Genomic DNA, 15,146 nt, shown 5'->3' with positions numbered 1-15,146 from the left:
ACCCTCCCATCAGAGGTCAGAGAGATAAACAACTACCTGACATTTAGAAATACCTAAAGGCAGCCCTGTTTAGGGAAGTTTTTAATCTGTGATATTTGATGCATTTTAATGTTTGTTGGAAGCTGCCCAGAGTGGGAGGGGAAGCCCGGCCAGATGGGCCGGGCAGGGTATAAATAATAAATTATTATTACTATTATTATTATTATTATTATTATTATTATTATTATTATTGGCCACCTCATGAGAAGAGAAGACTCCCTGGAAAAGATTGAGGGCGCAAGGAGAAGCAGAGGACAGAGGATGAGATGGTTGGACAGTGTTCTCGAAGCTACGAACACGAGTCTGACCAAACTGCGGGAGGCAGTGGAAGACAGGAGTGCCTGGCGTGCTCTGGTCCATGGGGTCACGAAGAGTTAGACACGACTAAACAACAACCATTTAAGAATTTCTGGGGTTTAGGTGATTGCAATCCCTAAATTATATAACAATATTTTTGCCCTAAGGCGATCAGCAGTTGATCACCTGCATAGCACACTAGTTGAAGGTTTTCCAAAGAGTTCTCCCAGGCTGCCCTATATAACATATGCTCCACTCTGAAGGTTACCAGAGGACACGTTCCTGCAGCCAAGATGTAACTCCATCCTTAAGGTCTTAAGGTCATCGTTGAGACACCAGCCTAAGCTTAATTCTTCCTGTGGTCTGCCCACTCAGAACCACCTAAGCTGCTTTTCTCTCACACCTTGTTTAGTTTGGCCAAAGGCGAGTCTCTCCACAGCAGGAAGATTGCCAGGTTGGCGCAGCAGCTACATCCTCTCCTCCCACTGGGTTTCAAAGTAGATGGTGCAATACTTTGAAACATTCCCTGAGGGAGTTCCATGGAGCCTGCTCCCAGGTCAGCAGACATGAGATTGCAGCTTTGGAAAAGTGGAGAAATTGCATCTGAGCAGGGGCTCGGCGATACTCTCCTGCCAGGGGATTCATCGGGGAATATGGTCTGCAAATGGCTGGCATAGTCCACCACAGCTCCACTGTTTGGTTTGGCTGGAGAGTGAGTCTTTCTCTCTGAAGAGAGAAGTTTTTTCTCCAAAAACGTTCCATGCAATATCTGGAGAGACGTTCCTTCTGCATTAAGCTATGCCAAGCCTGTCAACTCGAGGCAGCAAAGTATATTGAAAGCCCTTCTTGCCGTGAGTTGGTCCACTTTTCAACAAACATTGACTGCACCTCGTGGTTCGTGAAGAAGAGAGCTCTTAGCCACAAGTCCCAGCTTAGACAACACCTTGAGTGAAACCTTGGCAGGGCAGTAAGAAGGACAAGGGGGTGTAGCAGGGGCCCAAAGGGCCCCAATTAAGGTAATAATGTAATTCCCTATAAATCCTGGAATATGCTTATATTAGTGAATTATGGTAACCTGTTGCTTTAAAGAAACTGATGATTCAGCAAGAAGCTGTCCCTACTGGGATAGAAGGTCAGCTAATATGTAAATCACAAAGAAGCAATTCATAAACTAGAACATAAATTGTTACAGCCACACGTAACACAGGTTCCCATACATGCAAACTAATAATATGTAACAGATCATGGTAAGAATCAAAGTTTAGTTAGCAACCCTTATTGCGCATGCGTATTAGATTAGGTAATGACATACGTATTAAATATGAAATGAGGTGATGAATATTAAATATTAAAATGATGTAATGCTTTATGTGATTGGTTAAATCAAAATCCTTTGTCTGAAATGTTATAAATTCCTGCCCGACCTTTGGGTGGGGTTGCAGTATTCCGAAAAGATTCGACTGTAACCTTATTGCTTTGCAATAAACATAATGGACTCCTAACTCCTCTTGTCTCTGAGTTTTATTGGCTAACTCAGAAGATAAGCCATTTTTGGCTTACAACAGGGGGAGCAAGGTGGCTGTGAGGTCCCCTCTGGGAGCTCCCTCAGTCACACAGCCTTGTCAAGCCAGGTCAAGGTATCTTATGAGAACATGAAGCTCAATATTTGTGTTGCGTATTTTATGTGCTTGCCCTTCTTGCGGCAAGCAACAGGCCTTCCTTTCTGACTTGTGCCATCTCTTTATTTCTGCCCACCCCTTGCTAAAATATATTTGACTTACTCAGCCATGGTTATAATAATATTGACTTTAAAAGTTGAAATGGCCATTGATGCAATCTTTCTCTCCATGTGGCAAATTCTAGCAAAAGTTAATGAGAATTTACAGGGCAGAGTTTTATGGGATGGAGGGATCAATTCCAAATAAGATCAATTTTGCATCTCACCTCATTATGCAAATTGCCTTTTTTGGAATGGTATCAATATTTTTAAAGTTAATATCCAAATCTAATTGTCTTGTCCTGGTAGAGCTGGGAAAATATAAACAGCTGAAACAGCATGCTTACTTTCAGATATATATATAATAATAGCATGACTGATGCATTATCTTGCATAAGATCAATATTAACATTAATGAAGCCTACATTTTACTTCATCACATAAACTCTGGTGTACTGGTTCTCATTTTTTCTCCCGTTATTCACATCAGACATAATGGGGAATGTCTCTGTAACGATCTCTATTATAAACCTCTGCAGATCAAAACCCATTCCAGATTATTTATCATTAAACCCATTTGCTCTAATGACAACATTAGTTATAAACATACTAATTTAATGAAGACAGTGATAAACCAGGTATACCTACATCTAACTGCTGTTCATTCCCAACACAAATATGTTGCTTGCTTGCTCTTTCTGTTTTTACTGCCTTTTTTCTTATTTACAGAACCCTCCCCTGTGCAACCAGACCTGGAAGACATGCTGCTGCTGCTGGGAACTTTACATTGGCACATTATCAAGAATATTACGGCTTAACTTTGCATCAATGTAACCTCGCTACCAGAGCAACCTCAACCGTGTGCAGTGATAGACGGCATCAGAGATGTGTCATGGGAGGAGTACAGCATAGTCAGCAAAACAGTGTAATTTTACCCCGGACAGAAGAGGTGGTGTATATGTTAACACTCATGTTGAACTCAGCAGACCACCATAAAATACTTCCCCCATCTTCTTCCACCCTGCCGGCGCAAACCCCATGGATTCAGGCTATGTAGCCCAGGCATAGGCAAACTCGGCCCTCCAGATGTTTTTGGGACTACAATTCCCATGATCCCTAGCTAACAGGACCAGTGGTCAGGGATGATGGGAATTGTAGTCCCAAACACCTGGAGGGCCGAGTTTGCCTATGCCTGATGTAGGCAGTTATTGCATATTATTATTATTATTATTATTATTGCTGCTGCTGCTGCTGCTGCTATCATCATCATTTCAATTTATATACCCACCCTTTATCAAAAGGGGCCGCGAGTTTACCTGGGAGTAAGCCGCATGGAATTCAATAGGACTTACTCTCGAGTAGACAAGCTCAGGCTCTGCAGGAGCCATGCTATGGAATAAATAGCAACGAAAACAGCCATGAGGAAATCACAGAATTGTAGAGCTGGAAAGGGATCTAAGGGTCATCTAGTCCAACCCCCTTGCAATACTGGAACATCAGCTAAGTGGACTTTTATTTGTGATGTTGTGGAATGACAAGCATCAGGACCAAATTCGCCGTTATGCTCTGGTTTTTTGTGTGTGTGTTTGGGGGGGTTGTTTTTAATATGGCCGTAAGCACTCAGGATTTGTTTTCCATTGCAATCAAAACCCGATAATTAAATGTTTCACTTTCAATTGAAAGAGAGCCCGAAGGCCCCGTCGCCCTGTCTCTTGCTGGGGGGGGGGGGGGGCGGGCCAGCGGAGCAACCAGCCCTTAGTCGCGCTGCTGGAGAGGCCGCAGCCGGAGTGTAAAGCGACCCATTGTTTCCCGTGAAGGAAGAGGCCGCTTCCCCCCGGCGTGAGGCGACGACTGCGCGTATTTGTGCGCGTGCGCACGCGGAGGTTGTTGTTTAGTCGTTTAGTCGTGTCCGACTCTTCGTGACCCCATGGACCAGAGCACGCCAGGCACTCCTGTCTTCCACTGCCTCCCGCAGTTTGGTCAGACTCATGTTGGTAGCTTCGAGAACACTGTCCAACCATCTCGTCCTCTGTCGTCCCCTTCTCCTAGTGCCCTCCATCTTTCCCAACATCAGGGTCTTTTCCAAGGATTCTTCTCTTCTCATGCGGATAAATGGCGTCAAAAGGAAGCGCGGGCCTTAGATCCTGCGACGCAACGCTGGGGATGGTGGGAGCTGTAGTGCAAACGACATCCGGGGAACCAAGGCTGAGTTAGAGGGCCGGCATTTAATGCGTCTATGATCCGCGTGACGGAGCGTGCCTCGCCCCTCCTCCTTAGCTCCGCCCCTTTCCGCCGTCAAAGGCAAGAGTTCCCTTTGGAGCTTGAAGGTCCGCCATGGCGTTCGGCGGCGCCGCTGTCCGGTTGCGGCCTCTTCAGCTGCTGCGGCCGCTGACGTGGAAGGCGGCGGCTCCGAGCGGCGCCCGTGCCGGTCCGTGAGTTGCTGCTGCCGCCGCCGCCGCCGCCGCTTCCCATGGGGTGGGGCAGAGGGGGGAGGGACGGAAGAGGTCACCTTCCCCTCAGGCGGGCGGGTTGGGGGGTCAGCATCCCTTCAGGTGGGGGGGGGGTTGCTTCTCCACAGGTCACCTCAGGTGGGGAGTCACATTCCCCTCAGGTGGAGGTCACCATGCTCTAAGGTGGTGGTGGGTTCAACATCCCCTCACTTCTTCACAGGTGGGGACCACCTCAAGTTGGGGGGGTCACTTCCCTCAGGTATGGGGTTCCCCTTCCTCTTCACCTGGGGGTCCATTGAGCAGGGAGGAAGTTGAGGCTGCTGTGGCCACAAAACAGCTGTTTTCTGCATTTGTAAGAACTTGGTTGCTTAGTGAGGTAGCACCTACCACTTGGGAACTCCCTGCCTATTGATACCAAGCAGACAGCTTCACTGCACTCTTTTGGCACCTTCTTAAGACATTCCTGTTTGGGGGAAGCCTATGTAGGTGCGTAGAGGGTTGAGGTGGTTTCTAACCTGTTCCAGTGTTTTAATTTGTCGTACATTTTAAAGGTTCTCGGTTTTAGCGTCTTACTTTCCTGTATACTGCTTTGAGGGTTTTTGTTTTACCATCAAGTGCTGTATGAAATATAAGAAATGGTAAGAGCAGCCTGCTGGATCAGGCCATTGGTCCTTCTAGTCCAGCATCCTGTTCTCACAGGGACTGGCCTGTGGGATCTGAGCAGCAGAGCAAAATCTCACACTCATGGTTTCCAGCAACTGGAATTTGGAAACATTCACTGCCTCCATGTGCTGAGGGCAGAGCAAAGCCATTAATAGCCCTCTCCTCCTCCATTAATTTGTCTAATCCATCCTGGTTGATGTCCACCTCACAGATTGACTATATGGTGCATGACGAAGAGCTTCCTTTTACCTGTCACTGCATAGCTCAGTTGATATGGGACAGCTGCATGGTGCTGATAACACCAAGATTGCAGGTTCGATCCCCATATGGGACAATGCATATTCCTGCATTGCAGGGGTTGAACTACTAGATGATCCTCAGGATCCCTTCCAACTCTACGATTCTATGAATCTTTCAACAGTGGCTGCAGCCCTTTTGCATGCTTGCTTTGGGAGAAAGCTCCATGAATACACAGTGCCTTTACCACTGAGTAAACAAGAGTGGGATTGGGCTGTGGATTGGTTTTTCGTTTTCCCCTAGTTTTCTTTTTGTGCTGTGAATTTAGTGGGGCTTCATTCCTGAATGCATGCAACCAGAGGGGCCGGGTCCCAGATTATAATTCCCCGTTCAGTGACACCGAGGATGATGGTGGCTTTAAAAAGAGAAAGACAGGAAACCAAAGCCAGCTCCTGCCACCACAGGTGGCAGTCTTCTATCTGGGCTATTCACGCCTTCTCAATTTCCTCTGTTGGTTCTGTCATCTTCATCACCACCATCACTTTTAATTTGCATACCGCCTTTCTGTATTGCTATACGCAAGGCAGTTTACAAGCTGAAGAGGCAACAAAATATGCAAGAGAGGTCACACACCTTACAACGATCCAATACAAATAAGTCATAATTTAAAAATGACTTAAAATAAACATGTAAAATAAAGAATATTCCGTAATCCATCAGCCTATAATACACAATAAAATTAAACTCTCAAACTATCGGCAAATAATGATTAAAGAGAAATTTACTCTCAACAGTTACAATAAACCATTACTAAATTATAATCATTTTCATTTTTTTAAATAAAAAATTATTCATTTTATAATATGAAATATAACAAACACAAAATACATACATACACAGAATAACAATAACCCACAACCCCTAAAAAAGAAGTAAAAGAAGCAATACAAATAAAAAAGAAAACAATAAAGGCAGACAACCTTAAGACAAGACTTACATTTTCAGTGGCAACCCCACTAGTTTTGCTGTGAGGTGGGTGTGCTGCCGAACACAGCAGTGCACTTACTTCCTTAACTGAATTCAAAGCTTCCTTTAATGCAGGCCTAAATGAATTCAGCTTTCTGTTCTACAGCACTGTACTGTTCCTGCTCTGAATAATCTGTTCTTTGTAAGCTGCCATTTCCCCCTGTAGCCTTGGGCTTAACTTGCATTTCTTCCTCCAGCTTCGGACACGCCAAAAGTCTTGCTGCCTGGGCCTTACCCCAAAACTCCAGAGGAACGGGCAGCTGCGGCAAAAAAGTACAACATGAGACTGGAGGACTATGAACCTTATCCAGATGATGGCATGGGGTGAGGTATACTTGACTCAAAGATTGGGTGATGTGGGGAGCTGGGATTGTGAAAAGCATATGCCTCTCTTGTTGTTGTTTGCAGACACTTGGGTAAAATAAACATAATGCTTCTTGACTCTTCTCTGCCTACCCCCCCCCCCCAGCTATATAGATGGTTTTCATGAAGTTCAGTCAGTGGGGATCTAACCACACCATCTTGGGAACTTCTTGGACTTTGCAAGGCCAACCACAAAGGAAGGGACAATTTTAAGCACATATTCGGGTCAATATTATCTTGACCCACATTGAGATATTTGTTCATCTTCATACCAACTCATTGACTTGGGTTATTGGTCCGGTTTTTACCAGGGAGTAATGAAAGCTAGGGAAATGAACCTGCATTAGCAGCAGGATTCAGGACAGTGCCTTGGGGTTTTAAAATGGGGGAAATTCCTACCCTATCCAAACCCACTTAGGAATGTGAGTAGTAGCCAAAATATTGTTCTGTAAACTACTCCTTTAGAAGTACAGTCTACACTGTGAGGAATCCATAACTGATAGGGGAGCTTAGATTTGAAGTGAAGGCAGGAATCCAAATGCAACAGGGGTCCTCAACCAGTTTGGGCCAATGGATATATTGGGTAATTTTGAGCAAAACCTGGGGTGCCAGTTGCAGAATGGATGCTCTGGGGGTGCGGGTGACAGAACACCAAATGTTTGCCATATCTAGAAAGAGACAGGAACGTGAATTGACGTGCGCATGGCCCCTTCCACCAACAGAAAAAAGGTACCTACGTCAGCCACTTCTGCATTCACTCACAGAGAGCAGTTCTTTGCACGCCTTCTGTGTTCAGAACGGAAGGGAGGGTTGATGTCCAATCATGGCATCCAATGAAATGTGGGCATGTTTAAGGGGACCTGTTTAGTGTAAGAGATGCTGAGCCAATAAGAACAAGCACTGAGCAGGAAGAGCAAATATGCATTGCTGGTTTGGACCTTTTAAACAGACTCCATAAAATACCCAGGGGATCAGGTTGGTGACTGCTGAAATGCAACAACGTTAAGTCTAAAGTTTTGAAATGTAAGCAAACAATTCCATGTTAATGTAGTCCTTCTGTAGTTTGAAGCTGTTCAAGACTCATAATTGGAGAAACATTGGCCTAATTCATGGAGGATCCTCTCCCTTAGCTCACATTTGTAATAAGATTAAAGTGGCACTAGCTGCCACTGTGACATAAACTTCAGTCTACCTCACTCTCCCCTCCTTCAGATTGGAATTTGGATCTTTTCTAACCCTGTGATATATATATATATTTAAATACACAACTCCGAATGGGTTTTGTTTCCATGACTTGCTGGTAATATCACACTATAACCTGCGGAACCTGCAAAATTGGAAAACTGGGAAATGGTAAAATTGCTTTTTACAGGATGGAATGGCTGGGTATTTTTTAATGCATAAACTCAGATCTTTATAGGATGCTTTACCTGCTTTCTCTTCTGCTCTTGTATTATTGTTTTTGTAAGCATTTTTCTGTTTGTCTAGTGCAATGGATTTATGGTGACTTCCTTATATATATTTCATAGTTACGGTGACTATCCCAAGCTTCCTGACCGATCCCAACATGAGAGAGATCCTTATTATGAGTGGGACCAGCCTGAGTTAAGGCGTAACTACGGCGAGACAGTAAGGATGATAGTTTTTTGTGTTCCATTTCTGTGATTTCAGTTTGCAGTCCATATTTGTCTGGGTTAGGGAGAGTATCACCGAGTTGAGACTTTTTACTGAATCACATTCTGATGCTTCCAAGCTCAAAAGATCTTCCTGTTCTTGAATTTACTTACTGTACACACATTGACATTTTAGAATCCAAGTTTGAGTATAAAAATGATAATTGTATGTGTTTTAAGAATAGATCCTGACCTTGCAGATGTTTTGCTTTCTGATTGTGGTGTATGAAGTCACACAGTGTCATCAATACTTGTGGTGCTTTGCAACGTAACACAAACTAAGCAGGTCCTTTTCTTAAGAACTTAGTCTTAAGGGAGGGGTCAGAAAGGTGTGGGTAGTAAGGGCTAGGCAGGAGCAACTGAAGTTATAGGCACATAGGATGTGTTTTCACCTGGAAACACAGATTTAACAAGGGAGGGCAAATATTAGAGAGAGATCTTTATCAGTGGCTTGAAGACTAATAAGAGAAGGTGCATGCATTCCGGGGGGATGATGTCACCTAGACATCATCCAGACTTCCTGCATTGCAAGGGGTTGGGCTAGATGATCCTTGGGTCCCTTCCAGCTCTGATTCTATGACGTAAACAGCATCAAGGATGAATGGATGGCTCTGTTTCAGGGACCAGGAGGTCTCTAAGCAGATTAGGGCAACAGAGTTGGAGGAGTGAAGATCACGGGCGAGAGTATATTAAGATACAAGATAGGAAAAGTCATCATGGGATGATGTCTCATCACAGCAGAGTCCCTTATTTGCAGAAAAATTCTGTGGTGTGGGAAGCAAAACAAGTATGGAAGGGGAGCATGCAAGGAAACTGGGTGCCCCCCCTTCCTGGTTTTTTACTGGGTCTTCACAACTAACTTTGTTTGCTTGTCACATCAGTTGAAGGGGAAGATTTATTCCTGCGATGTGAAATATTTCACATCTAAGCTTCCCCATAGACAACCACTGTTTCATAGTATTAGCAGTAAACATGTGTGAAGCCCTCTCTTATCTCCATAATAACCCCAAGATAACTCACAGGTGGTGTTGGCCATATATAACCATGCCTCCCCTTTGTCTTGACCAGTTGCATTGGGATTTTGATATGTTCATCCGGACCCGGGTCGACACATCTCCCACTCTCGTGCCCCGGAACACAATGCTTAAATACCTCTTCGGCTTCATTGGCTTCATGGGCTTCATGTTGTTTCTTGGCGAGATATATCCGTCCTACCAGCCTGTGGTGAGTTACAAGTCAGCCTTTAAGAGAGGGTCTTGAATATCTGGCTGTGAGAGCCCTCTAAAGCTCATACCTAGACTCCAGTGCCCCATACCATCCAGGGAGGAAACCACTTTCTGTCTTTTGTTAAAACATTTGGGGAAGCTCAGGCTAGGGAGTCATCTGCGCTCCTCAGGACTCTCCCTGGGCCATGCCCCCCTCTCCAAACCACACTTTCTGTTGCCCAGCTGGAATGTGTCATTAAACTGTGATCGTGCCTCTGGCTTGCCTGCATGGAAGAGGGGTGGGGTGTAACCCTTGAGTTTCATTATTATTATTTATTAAATTTGTATATTGCCCTATACCCACAGGTGTATTCCAGCGTGTGGCTGGAATGTAATCTGGTGTAGCAGAGTTGCAGCCCTGGATGGATCCCCATAAAGAAATGGCTGCCCTGGGGTGGGGGGTGGGGAACCCTATCCTTGAACCCTGATGGGATGGGGTTCTTACTGCTCACAATAGATCATTCAGCAGGTGATAATCATCTGTCTTAAGTGAGAAGTGCCACATGCAGATGGCCTTGTGAGCAAATGAAAAGTGGGGGGGGGGCATGGTCAGATTCAGCATGTTGGTTGGCAGGTATTTTGTTACTTTGAAAGGGCTCACTTGGGCCTCTTCGTGTGAGGTTCTGTACTCTATAAACATGTAGTGTGATGAGTTAATTCTCGCTGTCTCCTGTTCTCCACAGGGCCCAAAGCAATATCCATACGGCGACCTGCATGTGGAACGAGGGGGGGATCCCAGCGAAACACCTGTGGTGAAACATTATGAGATATAAGAATGGCCAGAACTGCAACTCCTCTTTTATCCTTCTGATCAGGATTATCTATAAAACAAACTATACACCACACTTCTCAAGATCCTGGTGTGGATTTTTTTTGGGGGGGGCGGGCGGGATTTGTATGAGTATGTTGTACAGTGAGCCATGTGGACTTAGCATGCGTCACTCTAAAACCTAAAGAGAGTTCTTTTATGTGTAACCTTGTTTCCTGCAGAACCTTTTGCGTCATGTGAGAATCGGCACATGAAGTATGATCAATACAGCATGACTCAGGAATGTTGTAAAGTAAAAACAAATGAGCGCCAATGTTCTGACAAACATCCAGGTTATTCAGTAAGTACAACTGGACCAGCTTATTTTGAATGAGAGGCAAACAGCAAAAGAAAACAAGCCAACCTCAGCTACTCTGTGGTTGGCTTGTCAGGATAAGGCCTGGGTTCAGGTGCCCATTCCAACATAAAATTAACTCTGCCAGTCACAGCATGAGCTATGTGTCTGGGCTTCTGTGAAAGATGAGGAGGAGGACAGTTATATATGCAGCTTTGAGCAGCGTGATATAAATGTGATAATAGATTAAAATAATCTGTCTTTAAAAATCCATTGATCCACAGTAAAGAAACATTTCTCATTATTATTGTTTATTAAATTTGTATATTGCCCTGTAACCTCAGGTCTCAGGGCGGTTCACAAGATAAAATCAGAATATAAAACCACTAAATACCTAATAAAAAACAACCCAATAACCTCCCCTCCACCAACACTTGTACAGCACCAGCAAACAGTACCAAACTGCAATGACAGAAAATCGAAAAAGGTGGCTTCAAAAAGAAAACATTTCCTTGCCCTCCATCAAAACCTAGCTATCAACTCGCAAGGAATCGTCACAGAAATCTATAGATCACAAGTTACTACCAAAAAAATATCCCCTCAGGCCTGAAACAAGCAGAACCAAATGAGAACTCTCATCATGGAGGCCATACAATGCAATACAATTGGGTGAAGGGAAATGCTAATTTTGTTTCTCTGGGTTACTTGACACCAAGCCAAAGAAAATGATCCTTCACATAGTGATATGTGTTCAGTCCGAGTGCATTTTAAATATCACTTTATAAAGATGTCTCGCCCCAGCGGCATGAGCAGGTCAGTTCAACGACAAAGCTTGCTGTAATAACGAAACAGCATTCCACCAACATTGCTGCAGTGCTGCTGAACAACAGACTGGTGATGTAGTCCTATGCTTGATGCGAATGAGCACTTGGACTAAGTTTATCCCACGGCATATGGAGGGGTGATGGGAGCAGCCATGTGAGGGTCAGAGAGAATGCTCCCACTTCCCCCCACATAATTAAAAGGGGGAAGCGGGTGGACAATACAGGACCTTGCCAGAAAAGGCAGCGACTGCTAAGACTGCAGAGGATCAGGCCGCTCAGATACAGATAGCACTGGGATCTTCCTGAGAGTAAGCACCAGCGGATACAATGGGACATGCAAAGCATTTGTAGGCTGAGATGCACCGGGAGAGGTGCAGAGGGAATCCGGGTGCAAGAAAGTTACAGAACGAGCAGAGTGGGAAGGTAGATGGGTCCAACTCTCTCCTTTGCTTCCTCCCCAGCCAAATCAAGCAGTCGGTTACGAAGCCGTGTGGTCCATTGGCTTGCATGCAGACTGGTTGCACTTTTAAAAGTTCACAAACACAAAACCCGGTGTTCTGGTGCTAATTTGTTTTTCAACCCGGGATAACCGCATGGGAGCACCCCGCAACATTTAGCGGCTGGCCCTGCTTGCCTCGTGCTCTGTTTCTGCTCTTCAGAGACGAGAGCTGCCTCTTACGTAGCCAAGGCAGCAACAGTCGGACATAAGAGGGAGGTAACCAGGGTAACCCCGATGTTTCCAGGAGTGCAAAAAATGGGGTGGGGGGTGGGAAGGGAAACTGTAAGAAGCACCCAGAACAGCCCAATGAATATGCTTATGGGGCGGGGGGTATGAAAGCCAGTTGGTGGGAATGGAATAGAGTGGCTTGGGAAGAACAATAAATGAAGAGACGCATAAATATAAGCACAGGCAACTTATTCGTCACCACCCAGCAGGGCAGTAGGAGAAAATACTCCAGTTCCTGCATTGCTAATAGCAATCTGAGGACAGCTGTCTGGGATATTGGGAGTGTGTGCTTTTCACATACACACACTCAAGCCACCCCCTCCTGTCAGGTGTCGCTCCCTGAAAATAGGCTCTATTCTGCCAAGGGGTAGGGCAGCTTCCGTCAAACACTGCCCTTGTGCACTGGCTAAGCCACCATGAGCTGCGCTACTGTTAGGAAAAGAAGCAGCCGCAAAACCCTGATGCCCCAACTTTCTCCAGCTCAGTAGTGTTGGAAACTGGAGAAACAACACAGCTACACATTTTCCCGGTCTTGGTGGTACTGCCTGTTCCTGGGAAAGAAAATGGGGTGTGAAACGCAACCACAAAGCTATTTAGGACCAGCAAAGCAGTACTCTTGCTGCTGAGAACTTAAAACCGAGGGCTGCTGTGATGTGAGTGAAACGACGATTGCAATATCTCAATTTAGGTGAGCACCGCAACCACTGCAATAGTTTTAGCCTGCTCCCAGACCCTCCCTATTTTCCAGGGACAGTCCTGGATTTACAGAAGCCATCCCAGTTTCTGATTTGATCCCGGAATATCCTGCTTTTCCTTAGGGTGTTCCTATTTTCATCAGGGAAATGTTGGAGGGCATGAAGTTATGCGACCCCACTGAGCCAAGGCGATAAGTAGCTAAACAATCTTTAGAAGACATCTGAAGGTAGCCCTGTATAGGGAAGCTTTAAAACGTTTGTTGTTGTTTAGTCGTTTAGTCGTGTCCGACTCTTCGTGACCCCATGGACCATAGCACGCCAGGCACTCCTGTCTTCCACTGCCTCCCGCAGTTTGGTCAAACTCATGTTCGTAGCTTCGAGAACACTGTCCAACCATCTCGTCCTCTGTCGTCCCCTTCTAGTGCCCTCAATCTTTCCCAACGTTAGGGTCTTTTCCAGGGAGTCTTCTCTTCTCATGAGGTGGCCAAAGTATTAGAGCCTCAGCTTCACGATCTGTCCTAAAATGTTTAAGGGTTTATTATGTTTTTATAGATGTCGGAAGCTGCCCAGAGTGGCTGCAACAACCCAGTCGCAGATGGGTGGGGGAGAATAATAATTAGAAGAAGAATGGAATAGAATGTCTCTATTCTCATGGGAGAAATGTTGGAGGGCAGCATAGAATCGTAAGGCTGGAAGGGACCGCGGGGGTCATCGAGTCCAACCCCCTACAGCGCAGGAATCTTTCACCCAACCGTGGGGTTCAAACCCACAACCCTGAGATTAAGAGTCTCATGCTCTGCCCAACTGAGCTATCACCGCTGATGACAAGAGAAGTTGCCAACTAACTCAAGGGTTTGACTATGCGCCAGCTACTTTGGGTAGTCCCAGCATGCCTTGCTTGCAAAGCCCTCTATCCTAAGAGCACTCAGCCTTGCTCCTATATCCGAGTGGTGGCAACTTTGAGCATGCCCTGTTTGCTAAGGTGTGCCATTCCCATGCAGCCAAACACACACACACACACACACCCCTAGCATGTCACTTCCCCTCTAGAGGGCAAAATGCCTCAAGGAGAACATGGCTCCCGAAGCCTCGATTGCTGTGGGTACATTTGATGGAGGCAGAGGGGGCTCGATTGTTTAGCGGGATGGGGTTTGTAAAGGCACTTGCTTTGAGTATAATACTTGCACTAACTTCTATTGAGGGAACAGTGTGAGTCCCGGCAAAGTCCTTTCTCCGAGTGTCTTTGAAGCCAAGAACCCATTGAAAGGAAGAAAGCCCTGAAGAGGGGATTAGTTTGTTCAGCAGCTGTGAATTTCAGTGGGAGGTTGATGAACTCCAAAGTCTTTGTTTAATTTCTTCCCGCTTGTAAATGGCCCTGCTGGAGGGAAGAGACCCACAGGACTAAAACAAGGAAGAATCCGAGCAGCGGGGCGCTGTGTACCCGCCACAAGGACTTTTCCCAAACACTTTCGGGGAAAGGTGTTGTTGAAGAGAGCCAGTGGGGATTAGCATGTGAAATGGACTTTCCATTGACTCCGCCGTGGGGAGGGAGAAAGGCAGTTGGGTGTCTCGGTTATTGGACTTTTGTTCCCGCGCGTCACCCTCCTCTTGAGGCCCGCTAAAGAGGTTTTGATTGGGAGGCAGCTGGGTCTGTGTTGTCTCGCTCGAGACGCGGCCACCTGGGAAGCCCAATGTAAATATTTCTCCTCTCAGGAATGCACCTTCATTAAGGAGAAATGAATATGTGGAAGCATCCAATATGCGAGGACAATGGCCCGCTGCCTCGGCCGCTGGGAAGCCTCTTGCTCCATCCGACCCCGGGCTGGCCCTGCACCGCTGTGAGGGGTCAACGCGCTCTGCAGCTGTGTTGCGCCAGCATATGTGGCAGAGAAAGGAGCCTTCGGCCGAGTTCCCAGAGCCCCGTCTGCTTGGGCAACCCGCCTGGAGGGAACCGTCCTGCGCCTCGCCAACAGGTGTCACTCTGCTGAATGGCACGGCTTGGAAGGCCGCAGCCCCCAAGCGCCAATTGTGTGGGGAAGAATGCCGGCCGTGAAAGACGGGGCCCCC

At 46.1% G+C, this 15,146-nt stretch overlaps 1 protein-coding gene across 1 annotated transcript; it reads left to right on the top strand.

The window, feature by feature from the left end:
* The first annotated feature begins 4,373 nt into the window (after positions 1-4,373).
* Positions 4,374-10,575, top strand: NDUFB8 (NADH:ubiquinone oxidoreductase subunit B8). The gene is made up of 5 exons (XM_060275077.2): positions 4,374-4,481; positions 6,627-6,753; positions 8,322-8,421; positions 9,534-9,689; positions 10,414-10,575. Exons 1-5 carry the CDS (start codon positions 4,388-4,390, stop codon positions 10,501-10,503), a joined length of 567 nt encoding a protein of 188 aa, XP_060131060.1. The 5' UTR covers positions 4,374-4,387; the 3' UTR covers positions 10,504-10,575.
* The last annotated feature ends 4,571 nt before the right edge of the window (positions 10,576-15,146 follow it).

The sequence above is a fragment of the Zootoca vivipara genome, chromosome 5 (assembly GCF_965207765.1).
Source record: "Zootoca vivipara chromosome 5, rZooViv2.hap1.1, whole genome shotgun sequence".
Lineage (NCBI taxonomy): Eukaryota > Metazoa > Chordata > Lepidosauria > Squamata > Lacertidae > Zootoca > Zootoca vivipara.
This window is presented reverse-complemented; position numbering and strand designations above follow the sequence as displayed.

Coding starts and splice junctions, on each gene's coding strand:
- NDUFB8 (XM_060275077.2), top strand. CDS start 4,388: ATGGCGTTCGGCGGCGCCGCTGTCCGGTTGCGGCCTCTTCAGCTGCTG. Junction 4,482..6,626: donor TCCGAGCGGCGCCCGTGCCG/GTCCGTGAGTTG, acceptor TTCTTCCTCCAG/CTTCGGACACGCCAAAAGTC. Junction 6,754..8,321: donor TATCCAGATGATGGCATGGG/GTGAGGTATACT, acceptor TATATTTCATAG/TTACGGTGACTATCCCAAGC.